The sequence below is a fragment of the Heterodontus francisci genome, chromosome 35 (assembly GCF_036365525.1).
Source record: "Heterodontus francisci isolate sHetFra1 chromosome 35, sHetFra1.hap1, whole genome shotgun sequence".
In the NCBI taxonomy this organism is placed as follows: Eukaryota; Metazoa; Chordata; class Chondrichthyes; order Heterodontiformes; family Heterodontidae; genus Heterodontus; species Heterodontus francisci.
This window is the reverse complement of record NC_090405.1, coordinates 38,906,327-38,920,114: the sequence shown is the minus strand read 5'-3', so window position 1 is coordinate 38,920,114 and position 13,788 is coordinate 38,906,327. Positions and strand designations below refer to the sequence as shown.

At 52.9% G+C, this 13,788-nt stretch overlaps 1 protein-coding gene across 3 annotated transcripts in view; it reads left to right on the top strand.

The window, feature by feature from the left end:
- Positions 1-13,788, top strand: part of slc28a1 (solute carrier family 28 member 1) — a 268,104-nt gene that overhangs the window by 45,446 nt on the left and 208,870 nt on the right. For all 3 annotated transcript variants that reach the window (XM_068015396.1, XM_068015395.1, XM_068015394.1), the window contains exons 5-7: positions 1,179-1,368; positions 1,988-2,129; positions 3,700-3,813. In XM_068015396.1, coding sequence (XP_067871497.1) covers positions 1,179-1,368; positions 1,988-2,129; positions 3,700-3,813 — 446 coding nt within the window. The remainder of the gene's footprint in view (positions 1-1,178; positions 1,369-1,987; positions 2,130-3,699; positions 3,814-13,788) is intronic.

Sequence of the window (13,788 nt, the reverse complement as noted above, 5' to 3'; positions counted from 1 at the left end):
GCTATAACTTGGGTCAGTCTTAACACTCATCCCACGAGAAGTATGTCAATAGGATAATCTGCCTCAAATATGGCCCATATTTAGACTAAGTAGGCAGACCTCACTCAGAACAGCTACAAAGATGGCTAGAGTGGAAGATGGAAGTGTTAGACTGGTGCAGTGGGATAGAATCATAGAATGGTTACAACACAGAAGGAGGCCATTCAGTCCATCGTGTCCATGTCAGGTCTCTGTAAGAGCAGCTCAGCTCCTCCTTGTCCCCTGCCTTTTCCCTGTGGCAAATTCGTTTCTCTTCAGATAAATATCCAATTCCTTTTTGAAAGCCGCAATTGAATCTGTCACCACCACAGCCCCAGCTTCTCTAATCTATCCAGGTAACTGAAATCTCTCATCCCTGGAACCATTCTTGTGAATCTTTTCTGCACCTTCACATCCTTCCGAAAGTGTGGTGCCCAGAATTGGACACAATACTCCAGCTGAGGCCAAACCAGTGTTGTGTAAAGGTTCACCATAACTTCCTTGCTTTTGTACTCTGTGCCTCTATAAAGCCCAGGATCCCATTTGCCTTTTTAATCACTTTCTCAACCTGTCTTGCCACCTTCAATGATTTGTGCAGATATACCCCCAGGTCCCTCTACTTCTGCACCGCCTTTAGAATTTTATCCTTTATTATAGATTGCTTCTCCTCATCCTTCCTACCAAAATGTATCACTTCACACTTCCCTGCATTAAATTTCATCTGCCACGTGTTCACCCATTCCACCAGCCTGTCTTCTCATGTTGGAGCACAATGCCTTGTTAATAATCCAGACTGCCTCATGTTAAAAACTATATTAAACAGAGATAATGACCCTGGAAACTGAGCAAAGGGGACAGTTAAAATGAGGCAGTCACTTACCTCCTCTGAAACTGCTGCCTTCCCAAACTGTCCGGATCTTGAGCAGGTGAGCAAAACACCCACAGGATGCAAGCGGGGTCCTTCTTTAAATACGCAGATCAGGTCCCGATGACAATCTTAGTCAGAGGCTCTGAGCGGGGCAGCAGGGATAGACCAACCAGGAGGGGGTTTTGGGGATCAGAAGAGGAATGTTTGACAGCAATGAAAGCCCAAACTTTACTGAGTGCAAAAAAGATTATGCCCGAGAAATTAATGGTTTGTTTGTTACTCACCAACCTAGCCTTTCTTGGATTCCTCATCACTGCCTGTATACTCAACGTTCAACGGGCCCTCGCTCTCCTCATAATGACCAGTGTGGTTGCTTTCTTTGTGATTTATGATCTCATAAAAAAGTTTCTGGGAAAAAGGATTGTTCACCTCTTCACCCCTGTGAGATCCTGCCTCCGGCAATATTCCAAATGGTTTAAATGGTAAGTCATTTTCACTTGGACTGCACACAAATGCTGCTATCCCTGTGTGTCTTCCACTGTTTGATATTAGTCTGGTAGGATCCACCTTGTTCCCATGTGATGATTTAAAGAGAAAACTTGCATTTATACATCTATTCATGATGTCACAAAGTGCTTTAACGCTAATAATCTATGCTTCGTTCGTGAAGTTGTTTAAGGATAAATATTGGGGACAACACCATTGATTTAGAATTTCCTTGCTCCAGCCTGGGCCATGGGCTCTGAGATAGCAGATAGAGCCTCAGTTTAACACCTCATCTGAAATACAGCATCTCCAACAGTGCAGCATTCCCTCAGTACCACACTGGAATGTCAGTCTGGACTATATGCTCTAACTTCTAGAAGGGGACTTGAACACACAACCATCAGAATCAGAGATAAGAGTACTATCCACTGAGCCACAACTGCCACCTCATGAAGGCTCTAAAATACGAAGCACTTCACTCCAAAGTGGGTGCGCTCACCACAACAGGCAAAACCCTCAAGACATTTCACCTCAATCTTATGAGCTGTTAAACAAAATGTGTTGAAATAAATAAGTGGGCTAACTGTTGACTTTACTCCTGTTTATTTCCGTTAGGATATTTACCTTATTGGCATTGGTGGGATTGGTTGCCTGGTTAGCCATTGACACAGCAAGGAGGCCAGAGCAACTGATCTCCTTCGGAGGACTGTGCCTGCTCGTCATCATACTCTTTGTCTTCTCTAAAAAGCCTCAGGCGGTGAGTCACCTCGTCTCAAAAGCGGCCCGATTCGGTGAGGTCCTGTCATGTCAGTTGGGGGATGGGGTTGGGAGGAGGCTACCAAGTCAAGAGGCTGCGAAGGTACTGCCACCTCTCACCCAAAGCATTGGGTAAGGGACAAGGCAAGCAGGGTTGCTCACTACAAGAATACCCTACGGTTGAAGCTAAGGCCCTCATTTCCACAAAATCACACAATCCAAGCACCTCGCAGATTGAAGGGAGATGAAGACCCAGCAATGGTGCAACATGGTGATCCCAGGAAGAGTTGGCCAGAGTGTGGGTCGACTTTGGAGTGGCCAGGAGAATCATTAATCCTCTGACTAACTGCCTAGAAATCACATGTACCCTTGAAGTTTAAGTGTTTTTGAGCGGCCTGCAGCAGCTCTTTAATGACTGCTGGTTAGGCTGCTCCAAGCTTGGAGCCAATGGGAGGAGTGTGCACAACATATACTCTTCCCATTGACACTGAAGATTGAAAATGGGTTCCACCAACCAGTGTAGGACCATGTGCGGAGGCCTAACCAGGACAATACGCTCCCACATGTTTCTGGTGTAGCCCCTCCCCACCTAATTCTAGGTCCACCTGCAAAATCCATAGGGTGGGTCACAAACCGAGGCTCAATTTCTCCCCAATTTCCAACTGCTAGTCACCCTTTCCACCGGAAAACAGAAACAGAGAGACCTTGGGGTTGATGCACACACATCTTTGAAGGTGGCAGGATGAGTAGTTAAGGCTAAAGGCATACGGATTCTTTGGTTTCAAAAATAGAGGCTTTGACTACCAAAGCGAGGAAGTTATGCTAAGATATTAGAAATGACTGGTTAGGCCTCTGCTGGACTATTGTGTTCAATTCTGGGAACCACACTTTAGGAAGGATGTCAATGCCAAGAGACTTACTGGAATAGTAACTGGGATGAAAGACTCAGTTATGTGAAGAGACTGGAGAAACTGGGATTGTTCTCCTTAAAGTAGAGAAGATTACGAGTAGATTTATTCAAGTTGTTCAAAATTATGAGGAACTTTAGAGCAAATAAGGAGAAACTGTTTCCACTGGCAGGAGAGTCAGTAAAGCCGACAATGATTTAAGTTAATTGTCAAAAGAGCCAAAGAGGAGATAAAAAGAAATTATTTATTTAGTGATTTGTGCTAATCTGGAATGCATTGGCAGAAAGGGTGACAGAAGCAGATTCAATAATAACTTTCAAAAGGGAATTGGTTAAATGAATGAAGAGGAAAAATTTTGCAGGGCTCTGGGGAAAGAGTGCGACTAATTGGATAGCTCTTCCGAAGAGCCGACACAGGCACGATGGGTTGAATGGCCTCCTCCTGTGTTCTACCATTCAATGAATCTATGATTCTAAGATCAGGCTGGCCAGCAATGTCACCACCATCTCTGACAAGATGTGAACACTTCACCCCAAACAAGTAGGATAAGTCACAATGCAGTCATTCCAGTATGTTTGCTGCGGTGAGGCTTGTGGAATATTTCTGATGTATGCCAAGGTGCTTTGTTCCCTCATGTGCTAATTGTCGCTTCCCACTGCTCAGGTATCCTTTCGAACACTGTTTGTGGGACTGGGCATGCAATTTCTTCTTGGCATCTTCATCATCAGGTCAGAACCTGGCTTTCAGGCTTTCAACTGGCTTGGCTTACAAATTCAGGTATGTCAAAGGGGTTAAGGTATGGATGGGTGTGCAGGTGGTGAGCAAGTATAAGATGCAACCTCCACAAAATGCATTTTAAAAAAAACAAATCCAATAAACGTTTGCATTTTCATTGCAGTATACACTGCCCTCTGGAATACACACTGCCCTCTGGAGCACACACTGCCCTCTGGAGTGTAAATTGGCCTCTGGTGTATACACCACCCTTTGGAATACACACTGCCCTCTGGAACACACACTGGCCTCTAGAGCACTCACTGCCCACTGGATGAGACACTGCCCTCTGAATACATTGGCCTCTGGAACAAGCACTGGTCTCTGGACAACACTGCCCTCTGGAACACACATTGGTCTCTGGAACACACACTGGTCTCCGGAACACACACTGGTCTCTGGAACACACAGTGCCCACTGGAGCACACACTGCCCTCTGAATAGATTGGCCTCTGGAACACACACTAGTTTCTGGGTATACATTGGCCTCTGGAACACACACTGGTCTCTGGAACACACACTGGTCTCTGGAAAACACACTGGTCTCTGGAACACACTGGTCTCTGGAACAAACACTGCCCTCAGTATACATTGGCCTCTGGAGCACACTCTGCCCTCTGTGTACATTGGCCTCTGGAACACACACTGGTCTCTGGAGCACACATTCCTTCGGTATACATTGGCCTCTGGAACACACACTGGTCTCTGGAACACACACTGGTCTCTGGAGCACACACTGCCCTCTGGAGCTCACACTGCCCTCTAGAAAACACATTGCCCTCTGGAGCACACACTGCCCTCTGGAACACACACTGGTCTCTGGAGCACACACTGCCCTCTGTATACATTGGCCTCTGGAACACACACTGCCCTCTGGAGCACACATTGCCCTCTGTATACATTGGCATCTGGAACACACGCTGGCCTCTGAAACAAACACTGGTCTCTGGAACACACAATGCCCTCTGTATACATTGGCCTCTGGAACACACAGTGATCTCTGGAACACACACTGGCCTCTGGAGCACACACTGCCCTCTGGCGTATACACAGCCCTCTGTATACATTGGCTGCTGGAACACACATTGGCCTCTGGAACACACACTGGCCTCTGGAAAACACACTGCCCTCTGGAGCACACACTGCCCTCTGTACACATTGGCCCCTGGAACACACACTGCCCTCTGGAACACACACTGGTCTCTGGAGCACACACTGCCCTCAGTATACATTGGCCTCTGGAATACACAATGCCCTCTGGAACACACACTGGTCTCTGGAGCACACACTGGACTCTGGAGCACACACTGGACTCTGGAGCACACACTGGTCTCTGGAGCACACACTGCCCTCTGTATACAATGGCCTCTGGAACACACACTGGTCTCTGGAACACACACTGGTCTCTGGAGCACACACTGCCCTCTGGAAACACTGGCATCTGGAACACACAATGGTCTCTGGAACACACACTGCCCTCTGTATACATTGGCCTCTGGAACACACACTGGTCTCAGGAACACACACTGCCCTCTGTATACAATGGCTTCTGGAACACACACTGGTCTCTGTAGCACACCCTGCCCTCTGCATGCACTGGACTCTGGAACACACACTGGTCTCTGGAGCACACACTGCCCTCTGTATTAATTGGCATCTGGAACACACACTGGTCTCTGGAACACTCACTGCCCTCTGTATACATTGGCCTCTGGAACACACACTGGTCTCTGGAACACACACTGGTCTCTGGAGCACACACTGGTCTCTGGAGCACACATTGCCCTCTGTATACATTGACCTCTGGAACACACACTGGTCTCTGGAACAAACATTGGTCTCTGGAAGACACGATGTTCTCTGGAACACACACTGCCCGCTGTCTACATTGGCCTCTGGAACACACAGTGCCCTCTGTATACATTGGCCTCTGGAACACACACTGGTCTCTGGAGCACACACAGGTCTCTGGAGCACACATTGCCCTCTGGATACATTGGCCTCTGGAACACACACTGGTCTCTGGAACACACACTGGTCTCTGCAGCACACACTGCCCTCTGTATACATTGGCATCTGGAACACACACTGCCCTCTGGAGCACACACTGCCCTCTGTATACATTGGCATCTGGAACACACACTGCCCTCTGGAACACACACTGGCCTCTGGAACACACACTGGTCTCTGGAACACACACTGGTCTCTGGAGCGCACACTGCCCTCTGTGTACATTGGCCTCTGGAACACACACTGGTCTCTGGAGCACACACTGCCCTCTGTAGACATTGGCCTCTGGAACACACACTGGTCTCTGGAACATACACTGCCCTCTGTGTACATTGGCCTCTGGAACACACACTGCCCTCTGGAACACACACTGCCCGCTGTCCACATTGGCCTCTGGAACACACACTGCCCTCTGTATACATTGACCTCTGGAACACACACTGGTCTCTGGAACAAACATTGGTCTCTGGAACACACACTGGTCTCTGGAACACACACTGCCCGCTGTCTACACTGGTCTCTGGAACACACACTGGTCTCTGGAGCACACACAGGTCTCTGGAGCACACATTGCCCTCTGTATGCATTGGCCTCTGGAACACACACTGGTCTCTGTAGCACACAGTGCCCTCTGTATACAATGGACTCTGGAACACACACTGGTCTCTGGAACACACACTGGCCTCTGCAGCACACACTTCCCCCTGGAGCACACACTGCCCTCTGGAACACACACTGCCCTGTGGAGCAAACACTGCCCTGTGGAGCACTCAATGCCCTCTGGAGCACACACTGCCCTCTGGAATACACACTGCCCTCTGGAGCACACGCTGCCCTCTGGAACACACATTGTTCTTTTTATACATTGGCCTAAGGAACACACACTGGTCTCTGGAACACACATTGGTCTCTGGAACACACACTGCCCGCTAGAACACACACTGCCCTCTGGAACACAGACTGTCCTCTGGAGCAAACACTGCCCTCTGGAGCACACACTGCCCTCTGGAACACACATTGGTCTCTGGAGAACACACTGCCCTCTGGAGCGCACACTGCCCGCTGGAACACACACTGCCCTCTGAAACACACTCTGCCCGCTAGAACACACAAAGCCCTCTGGAACACAGACTGCCCTCTGCAGCAAACACTGCCCTGTGGAGCAAACACTGCCCTCTGGAACACACACTGCACTCTGGAACACACACTGCCCTCCGGAACACACGTGGCCCTCTGGAGCACACACTGCCCCCTGGAGCACACAGTGTGCGCTAGAACACACACTGCCCTCTGGAACACACACTGCCCTCTGGTGAAAACACTGCCCTCTGGAACACACACTGCCCTCTGTAGAACACACTGCCCTCTGGAGCACACACTGCCCTCAGGAGCACACACTGGCCACTGGAACACACACTGCCCTCTGCAACACACACTGCCCTCTGGAACACACTGCCCTCTGGAACACACACTGCCCTCTTGAACACACACTGGCCACTGGAACACACACTGCCTTCTGGAACAACACTGCCCTCTGGAGCACACACTGCCCTCTGGAACACGCACTGCCCTCTGGAGCACTCAATGCCCTCTGGAGCACACACTGCCCTCTGGAATACATACTGCCCTCTGGAGCACACACTGCCCTCTGGAACACACATTGGTCTCTGTAACATTGGCCTCTGGAACACACACTGGTCTCTGGAACACACATTGGTCTCTGGAATACACACTGCCCGCTATAACTCACACTGCCCTCTGGAACACAGACTGCCCTCTGTAGCAAACACTGCCCTGTGGAGCAAAAACTGCCCTCTGGAACACACATTGCCCTCTGGAGCACACACTGCCCTCTGGAGCACAAACTGCAATCTGGAACACTCAATGCCCTCTGGAGCCCACAATGCCCTCTAGAGCACACACTGCCCTCTGGAACACACACTGACCTCTGGAACACACACTGCCCTCTGGAACGCACACTGCCCCCAGGAGCACACTCTGCCCTGTGGAGCACACACTGCTCTCTGGAACACACACTGCTCTATGGAACACACACTGCTCTCTGGAACACACACTGCCCTCAGTATACATTGGCTTCTGGAATACACAAAGTCCTCTGGAGCACACAATTCCCTCTGGAACACACACTGCCCTCTGGAGCACACACTGCCCTCTGGAACACACACTGCCCTCTGGTGAAAACACTGCCCTCTGGAACACACACTGCCCTCTGGAGAACACACTGCCCTCTGGAACACACACTGCCCTCAGGAGCACACACTGGCCACTGGAACACACACTGCCCTCTGGAACACACACTGCCCTCTGGAACACACTGCCCTCTGGAACACACACTGCCCTCAGGAACTCACATTGGCCACTGGAACACACACTGCCTTCTGGAACAACACTGCCCTCTGGAGCACACACTGCCCTCTGGAACACACACTGCCCTCTGGAGCACTCAATGCCCTCTGGAGCACACACTGCCCTCTGGAATACATACTGCCCTCTGGAGCACACACTGCCCTCTGGAACACACATTGGTCTCTGTAACATTGGCCTCTGGAACACACACTGGTCTCTGGAACACACATTGGTCTCTGGAATACACACTGCCCGCTATAACACACACTGCCCTCTGGAACACAGACTGCCCTCTGTAGCAAACACTGCCCTGTGGAGCAAAAACTGCCCTCTGGAACACACACTGCCCTCTGGAACGTACACTGCCCCCTGGAGCACACTCTGCCCTGTGGAGCACACACTGCTCTCTGGAACACACACTGCCCTCTGGTGAAAACACTGCACTCTGGAACACACACTGCCCTCTGGAGAACACACTGCCCTCTGGAACACACACTGCCCTCAGGAGCACACACTGGCCACTGGAACACACACTGCCCTCTGGAACACACACTGCCCTCTGGAGCACACTGCCCTCTGGAACACACACTGCCCTCAGGAACTCACACTGGCCACTGGAACACACACTGCCTTCTGGAACAACACTGCCCTCTGGAGCACACACTGCCCTCTGGAGCACACACTGCCCTCTGGAATACATACTGCCCTCTGGAGCACACACTGCCCTCTGGAACACACATTGGTCTCTGTAACATTGGCCTCTGGAACACACACTGGTCTCTGGAACACACATTGGTCTCTGGAATACACACTGCCCGCTATAACACACACTGCCCTCTGGAACACAGACTGCCCTCTGTAGCAAACACTGCCCTGTGGAGCAAAAACTGCCCTCTGGAACACACATTGCCCTCTGGAGCACACACTGCCCTCTGGAACACACACTGCCCTCTGGAACGTACACTGCCCCCTGGAGCACACTCTGCCCTGTGGAGCACACACTGCTCTCTGGAACACACACTGCTCTATGGAACACACACTGCTCTCTGGAACACACACTGCCCTCTGTATACATTGGCTACTGGAATACACAAAGCCCTCTGGAGCACACAATGCCCTCTGGAACACACACTGCCCTCTGGAGCACACACTGCCCACAGGAGCAAACTTTGCCCTGTGGAGCAAAAACTGCCCTCTGGAACACACACTGACTTCTGGAACACACACTGCCCTCTGGAGCACACACTGCCTTCTGGAACACGCTGCCCTCTGGAGAACACACTGCCCTCTGGAGCACACACTGCCCTCTGGAACACACACTGCCCTCTGGAACACACACTGCCCTCTGGAACACACTTTGTCCGCTAGAACACACACTGCCCTCTGGAACACAGACCGCCCTCTGGAGCAAACACTGCCCTGTGGAGCACACACTGCCATCTGGAACACTCAATGCCCTCTGGAGCTCACACTGCCCTCTGGAGCACACACAGCCCTCTGGGGCACACACTGACCTCTGGAATACACACTGACCTCTTGAACAGACACTGCCCTCTGGAGCACACACTGCCCTCTGGAGCACACACTGCCATCTGGAGCACTCAATGCCCTCTGGAGCCCACAATGCCCTCTGGAGCACACACTGCCCTCTGGAACACACACTGCCCTCTGGAACGCACACTGCCCCCTGGAGCACACTCTGCCCTCTGGAGCACACACTGCCCTGTGGAGCAAACACTGCCCTGTGGAGCAAACACTGCCCTCTGGAACACACACTGCCCCCTGGAGCACACACTGCCCTCTGGAACACACACTGCCCTGTGGAGCAAACACTGCCCTGTGGAGCAAACACTGCCCTCTGGAACACAAACTGCCCTCTGCAACACACACTGCATCCTGGAGCTCACACTGCCCTCTGGAACACACACTGCCCTGTGGAGCAAACACTGCCCTGTGGAGCAAACACTGCCCTCTGGAACACACACTGCCCTCTGGAACACACACTGCCCTCTGGAACCCACACTGCCCTCTGAAACACACACTGCCCTGTGGAGCAAACGCTGCCCTCTGGAACACACACTGCCCCCTGGAACACACACTGCCCTCTGGAGCACACACTGCCCTCTGAAACACACACTGCCCTCTGAAACATACACTGCCCTCTGGAGAATACAATGCCCTCTGGAGCACCCACTGCCCTCTGGAACACACACTGCCCTCTGGAACACACTCTGCCCGCTAGAACACACACAGCCCTCTGGAACACAGACTGCCCTCTGCACCAAACACTGCCCTGTGGAGCAAACACTGCCCTCTGGAACACACACTGCCCTCTGGAACACACACAGCCCTCCGGAACACACGTGGACCTCTGGAGCACACACTGCCCCCTGGAGCACACACTGTGCGCTAGAACACACACTGCCCTCTGGAACACACACTGCCCTCTGGTGAAAACACTGCCCTCTGGAACACACACTGCCCTCTGGAGAACACACTGCCCTCTGGAACACACACTGCACTCAGGAGCACACACTGGCCACTGGAACACACACTGCCCTCTGGAACCCACACTGCCCTCTGGAACACACACTGCCCTCTGGAACACACTCTGCTCGCTCGAACACACTCAGCCCTCTGGAACACAGACTGCCCTCTGCAGCAAACACTGCCCTGTGGAGCAAACACTGCCCTCTGGAACACACACTGCCCTCTGGAACACACACAGCCCTCCGGAACACACGTGGACCTCTGGAGCACACACTGCCCCCTGGAGCACACACTGTGCTCGAGAACACACACTGCCCTCTGGAACACACACTGCCCTCTGGTGAAAACACTGCCCTCTGGAACACACACTGCCCTCTGGAGAACACACTGCCCTCTGGAACACACACTGCACTCAGGAGCACACACTGGCCACTGGAACACACACTGCCCTCTGGAACACACACTGCCCTCTGGAACACACTCCCCTCAGGAACACACACTGCCTTCTGGAACAACACTGCCCTCTGGAGCACACACTGCCCTCTGGAACACACACTGCCCTCTGGAGCACTCAATGCCCTCTGGAGCACACACTGCCCTCTGGAGCACAAACTGCCATCTGGAACACTCAATGCCCTCTGGAGCCCACAATGCCCTCTGGAGCACACACTGCCCTCTGGAACGCACACTGCCCCCTGGAGCACACTCTGCCCTGTGGAGCACACACTGCTCTCTGGAACACACACTGCTCTATGGAACACACACTGCTCTCTGGAACACACACTGCCCTCTGTATACATTGGCTTCTGGAATACACAAAGCCCTCTGGAGCGCACAATGCCCTCTGGAACACACACTGCCCTATGGAACACACACTGCCTTCTGGAACACACACTGCCCTCTGGAACACACACTGCCCTGTGGAGCAAACGCTGCCCTCTGGAGCAAAAACTGCCCCCTGGAACACACACTGCCTTCTGGAACACACACTGCCCTCTGGTGAAAACACTGCCCTCTGGAACACACACTGCCCTCTGGAGAACACACTGCCCTCTGGAACACACACTGCACTCAGGAGCACACACTGGCCACTGGAACACACACTGCCCTCTGGAACACACACTGCCCTCTGGAACACACTCCCCTCAGGAACACACACTGGCCACTGGAACACACACTGCCTTCTGGAACAACACTGCCCTCTGGAGCACACACTGCCCTCTGGAACACACACTGCCCGCTGGAGCACTCACTGCCCTCTGGAGCACACACTGCCCTCTGGAGCACAAACTGCCATCTGGAACACTCAATGCCCTCTGGAGCCCACAATGCCCTCTGGAGCACACACTGCCCTCTGGAACACACACTGCCCTCTGGAACGCACACTGCCCCCTGGAGCACACTCTGCCCTGTGGAGCACACACTGCTCTCTGGAACACACACTGCTCTATGGAACACACACTGCTCTCTGGAACACACACTGCTCTCTGGAACACACACTGCCCTCTGTATACATTGGCTTCTGGAATACACAAAGCCCTCTGGAGCGCACAATGCCCTCTGGAGTGCACAATGCCCTCTGGAACACACACTGCCCTATGGAACACACACTGCCTTCTGGAACACACACTGCCCTCTGGAACACACACTGCCCTGTGGAGCAAACACTGCCCTGTGGAGCAAACACTGCCCTCTGGAAGACAAACTGCCCTCTGCAACACACACTGCCCCCTGGAGCTCACACTGCCGTCTGGAACACACACTGCCCTCTGGAACACACACTGCCCTCTGGAACACACTCTGTCCGCTAGAACGCACACTGCCCTCTGGAACACAGACTGCCCTCTGGAGCAAACACTGCCCTGTGGAGCACACACTGCCATCTGGAACACTCAATGCCCTCTGGAGCACACACTGCCCTCTGGGACACACACTGACCTCTGGAATACACACTGACCTCTTCAACAGACACTGCCCTCTGGAGCACACACTGCCCTCTGGAGCACGCACTGCCATCTGGAGCACTCAATGCCCTCTGGAGCCCACAATGCCCTCTGGAGCACACACTGCCCTCTGGAACACACACTGCCCTCTGGAACACACACTGCCCTCTGGAACGCACACTGCCCCCTGGGGCACACTCTGCCCTCTGGAGCACACACTGCCCTGTGGAGCAAACACTGCCCTGTGGAGCAAACACTGCCCTCTGGAACACAAACTGCCCTCTGCAACACACACTGCCCCCTGGAGCTCACACTGCCCTGTGGAGCAAACACTGGCCTGTGGAGCAAAAACTGCCCACTGGAACACACATTGCCCTCTGGAACACACACTGCCCTCCGGAACACACGTGGCCCTCTGGAGCACACACTGCCCCCTGGAGCACACACTGTGCGCTAGAACACACACTGCCCTCTGGAACACACACTGCCCTCTGGTGACAACTCTGCCCTCTGGAACACACACTGCCCTCTGGAGAACACACTGCCCTCTGGAACACACACTGCCCTCAGGAGCACACACTGGCCACTGGAACACACACTGCCCTCTGGAACACATACTGCCCTCTGGAACACACTGCCCTCTGGAACACACACTGCCCTCAGGAACACACACTGGCCACTGGAACACACACTGCCTTCTGGAACAACACTGCCCTCTGGAGCACACACTGCCCTCTGGAACACACACTGCCCTCTGGAGCACTCAATGCCCTCAGGAGCACACACTGCCCTCTGGAATACATACTGCCCTCTGGAGCACACACTGCCCTCTGGAACACACATTGGTCTCTGTAACATTGGCCTCTGGAACACACACTGGTCTCTGGAACACACATTGGTCTCTGGAATACACACTGCCCGCTATGACACACACTGCCCTCTGGAACACAGACTGCCGTCTGTAGCAAACACTGCCCTGTGGAGCAAAAACTGCCCTCTGGAACACACATTGCCCTCTGGAGCACACACTGCCCTCTGGAGCACAAACTGCCATCTGGAACACTCAATGCCTTCTGGAGCCCACAATGTCCTCTGGAGCACACACTGCCCTCTGGAACACACACGGCCCTCTGGAACACACACTGCCCTCTGGAACGCACACTGCCCC